General features: G+C 37.4%; 1 protein-coding gene across 1 annotated transcript in view; it reads left to right on the top strand.

Moving 5' to 3' along the window:
* LOC119828883 (tight junction protein ZO-1-like) overlaps positions 1-4,396 on the top strand; it is an 85,480-nt gene that overhangs the window by 68,868 nt on the left and 12,216 nt on the right. Inside the window, exons 16-18 of the mRNA XM_038351176.1 lie at positions 2,267-2,488; positions 2,990-3,149; positions 4,198-4,387. Coding sequence (XP_038207104.1) covers positions 2,267-2,488; positions 2,990-3,149; positions 4,198-4,387 — 572 coding nt within the window. The remainder of the gene's footprint in view (positions 1-2,266; positions 2,489-2,989; positions 3,150-4,197; positions 4,388-4,396) is intronic.

The raw sequence follows: 4,396 nt of genomic DNA, 5'->3' as shown, positions 1-4,396 counted from the left end.
ATAATAATCTTAGGGCTGAATTAAAGGGGATTAAACTCTTATAGTTTTCCTTGAAAGAGGAAGCTATGGGTAACTTTTAAATGATAGGAATTCATTTGTGTATCAAATGACTTTAAATTGACATTTGCTGATATTTCATTTTTGATCAAATTAACTTTTTGTATGATATACAACGCTAAAATGAAATATAGACATGCAATAAAAATAGCTCAATTATTTTTCTATATAAATAAGTTTTTTTATATTTTCATGCTGGTGGTTCATGGTTTATTGATCTTTCATTATCACATCTATTTACATATGCAGTATTGTGTATGTGTATGTCTATCTGTTATTAATTTTTATTTCGTTTATATTATCAACAGAATGATCTTTACATGAAGATGGTTGCTTAAAAAGGGTGCATTTGGTAAAATGTATGTGCTATAAGTTAATGGTAGCTTGGAAGAAATTTGGACGATTTTTTTTTAACATACAATCTTCCATACTGAAGTTAATGAAACCACTTTATCTTTCTTATATAACCAAGAAGATTACAATTTTTCAGTACTTGTGCCTTCTGCTATTATCTCAATATTTTTTTTCGTTCCTCAATTAGTTTTTCGTTATAAAAAACCTGGGCATTACTTAAATATTACTCTCTTTTATCTCAATAAAAATAAAAGGAAGATAAAGTGTAAAGCTTTCCAAAAATACAACTAGGATTTCCTCTAGCAACGTAACTATAGCAACTGTAATATTCTCCAAATTTTTTCTATCAATCGACGCATTATTAACCAATTTCTTTCTGTTATCTTTCGGTGTAGCACGTTGAAATGGTGTCGGATATATACTTCCCAATACCTCCCTCACCTTACCCCGCGTTCTACCCAATATCCTATCCTCTCAAATATTATCCTCAATCTCCACAACCAATCCGTTCACCAAACATCTTCTCACCAGACACTAACACCACTAAACGTCACGAGCTGTACGACGCTAACAGGAATCATGTAGTTCCGTATTACTATTCAGAGACATTAACGCCATGCATGCCCAATAACATGTATAACATGCCTAATACTAACCCTAACTTGAACAGAAGTAGACATACAATGAGCTATCCGTATGTAGAAAGACAATACCAAAGATCAAAGAACACAAGATTACAAAACCCCACTGTAAGCCCTGAACTGTCTCATATGTTCAAAAAGAATAACGCATCGCAAACATTCAGGCCATATAGTGTTTTAGAAACTTCGTCAAAGCTACCTAGCACGAAGATTCAAAGGCCGACGTCTGTCCTTCCAGTGTCAGATCAGTTCAGACCGGCCTCAGCGTTTTTCCAGAATGCTGAAAAATCTAATGAGGTCCCAGACTGGAAGGCACGTTTGCAGAAAGTAACGCCTAAACCAGTTCTAGAAAGGCCGATACGTCAGATCTGTAGAATACCGAATTGTAAATGTAATCAGAATCCATTTATCAATTCGGCGAGAGTGAGCGAGTCACGCACCTTGCCCACAGTTTCTCCAAGATCATTGAGTAAAACGAAAAATTTGTCACTTCCGACGCTTAAATTAGATGAAATTGACAAAGACGACGAAAAGATTGAAGTAGAAAGAGACATATCATTAAATAAACCAATTTCTGAACAACATTTAGGGTACGTGTAAATGATGTTGGATACACGTTTGTGGAGTTACCAGTACTAATAAGACAATTCTGGTTAATTTTGTTTATAGTGCTTGTACATAATAACTAAGGGTTTTTTACTCGCTTCTTATTGTGCTTCTATAATTAATTATCATTTCGCTTCATATTGTAACTATTCCTAATCAATCATATGTAGATATCCCTTTTATCATTTCAACCCCTTGTTTCCATTAATGCTCTCTTCACTTATATTTTTAGACATGTGTATATTTTTCTTTTTGCTATTAATTATTTAGTCCCCGAATTTGCGTTTTGAATTTTTAGTTTGTAATATACCCATAAACACAGTGTTATATACCACGTTTGTTTAAAAAAAATCAACATTCAAATAAAACAATACATACGACTAAAATTTAATAAACGAATGTTTACAATAACTTTGCATGTTGATTTTTAGTGTGACCCAATGCATTAATCATTCACAGACGCTAAACGATTTTAGTATCTGTAACTTTTGTACAATCATTCATTTGTCTTGTCTTATCACCCGATTCCATACCCACCCTCGACGCTGAACCACAAAATGGCCGGAAAATTGACGAAACGAAATGGCGGATGCGAAACGACGTCACAGCGTCCGGAGCCGTTGTCAGACGACTTCTTATTCTCGATGTCGTCGAGCACGGAGAATAGATTGTCGTACGCGTCTAGTCCTGAGAGCGATTTGGAAGTGAGTCCTCCGGCGCCGAGACTCGTGAAGTCTTCTTCAGATCCGTCCATAGCGACCACACAGGACAATATGGACCGGGACGAGGACATGAATCATATGGCAGATGCCGTTCCACCGCCTTATACGGTTGGTAAATATGTTTGTCCTTGTTTGCTCATCATGGAGTATGGATTGGGCATGAGCTCTCTAACTAGCTGTTTATCATAATTTTTATCATGTCAATGATATAAATGCTCAATCCACCCTCTGTGCTCAATCTACCCTTCATTCGCTTTAAAAACATTTTCATATTTATTTGTTTACATGGTTTTGTCAAAATTTATTTGGGAACAAATATCTACCAATATAATTTAGTTTGAGAGCGACAACGTTTATTTTTTACATGTAGGTTTATTACGTTCATCCGTTTATTAATACTAAAATATCCGTTTATTAATATAAAAATGCTTCTAAGTTTTTTTTAATAACACGCAATTGTTTTATTCTATTAATGTCCTTTTCGTCCACACTAAATATATAAACTTTGTCGCCTTCGAACTTAGAAAAACTCAAACCCTCAAAACTTCAATCTTCTTCCACAGAAATCCTAATCAAAATAATAAATTGTTCCACAAACGCGTATTTCAGCAAAGTGGCTATGACAGCAAATACGGGTTCTCGTCGAGCAGCAACGGGCCCACCACCAACGGGAACCACAACCCGCACCTCCCGCCGGCCGGCGAGGCGCCGCCCTACCAGTGCAACCCGATGTCGCAGTCACCGCCGCACTCGCCCTTGTATGGAACTGGTGTGTACCTGAGTAATTGGTGAAATGTATTTGTAAATTGAAGACTTTTAACGGATTTTAAACGCGATTTATTCATTATATTATAATCTAAAATTAAAAAAAGGGATACTCAAATTTATTTCACCCAGTCGAAAGTAAATAGGGGCGAATTAAGAACCTCCTTTTTTTGAAGTCGGTTTTGGAAATTTTAATTTTACCCAGAAATTGCCCTAATATAATTATACCATATTAACTCTAACTAGCTGTGACCCGCGGTTGAAACCGCGTAAGTCCGTATCCCGTAGGAATATCGGTATAAAAAGTGCCTATGTGTTATTTCAGTTGTCCAGCTATCTACGAAGCAAATTTCATTGCAATCGGTTCAGTAGTTTTTGCGTGAAAGAGTAACAGACGCACACATACATATGCATCTATCCTCACAAACTTTCGCATTTATAGTATTATTATTCGCCAATAGATGTCAGGAAGAGTCATAATAAATTGGGACTACTCAAACGCCTCATATTTGTTAAAAAAGTAAGTTTAAATCGATAAAACACGAATAAACACGAATATGACATTTTCTAAAAAAGATTCCTAGCTAGATCGATTTATCGCCCCCGAAACCCCTTATATACTAAATTTCATGAAAATCGTTAGAGCCGAATTTTTCATCCGTTCCCAAAAACGAAGGCTTTTAATTCGATTGTGTTTTTTTTTTTAGTTTTGTTAATCGTTTAAAGGTTTTCAACCGATTCACGTGATTATATTTGTGTTCGATACGAAATTGTTGCCTGTTGGCCTTATTTTATCTAGATTTAGATACCTCCCCCTCCGGCAAGTCGGTGACCTTTTTTATTGCATAGATTTATGTAGCAAATATTCTTTGCTATCTATTGTTAAGATTTTCGACTATTTATTATTATTTTTATTTTAAACTAGCGGTCCGCCCCGGCTTCGCCCGTGGTACATATATAGCTATCTAACACTGAATTAATTTTTCTTGAGATTAAGAACTCTTCAGCTTAATTAGTATGGATGAAACTCGTAACTACAATAATGTCGGCAGTGCCGGAGCTGCCCCCGCGGCAGGTGCAGGCGGCGGCGACGGCGCGGCCGGCGGGCGGCGTGCTGCTGCCCGCGCCGCCCTCGCGCCCGCCGCTGCGACACAACCCCAACAACCCCAACAACCCCAACGTGAGTACTCCCCAACGTCTCGCGCACCCACGGGACGTGCTCGGTGTGTGCTCGTCCGGTGCGCGGCGCTG

Source organism: Zerene cesonia, chromosome 9, assembly GCF_012273895.1.
Source record: "Zerene cesonia ecotype Mississippi chromosome 9, Zerene_cesonia_1.1, whole genome shotgun sequence".
In the NCBI taxonomy this organism is placed as follows: Eukaryota; Metazoa; Arthropoda; class Insecta; order Lepidoptera; family Pieridae; genus Zerene; species Zerene cesonia.
The sequence above is the reverse complement of the archived record's forward strand: the minus strand, read 5'-3'. Positions and strand labels throughout refer to the sequence as shown.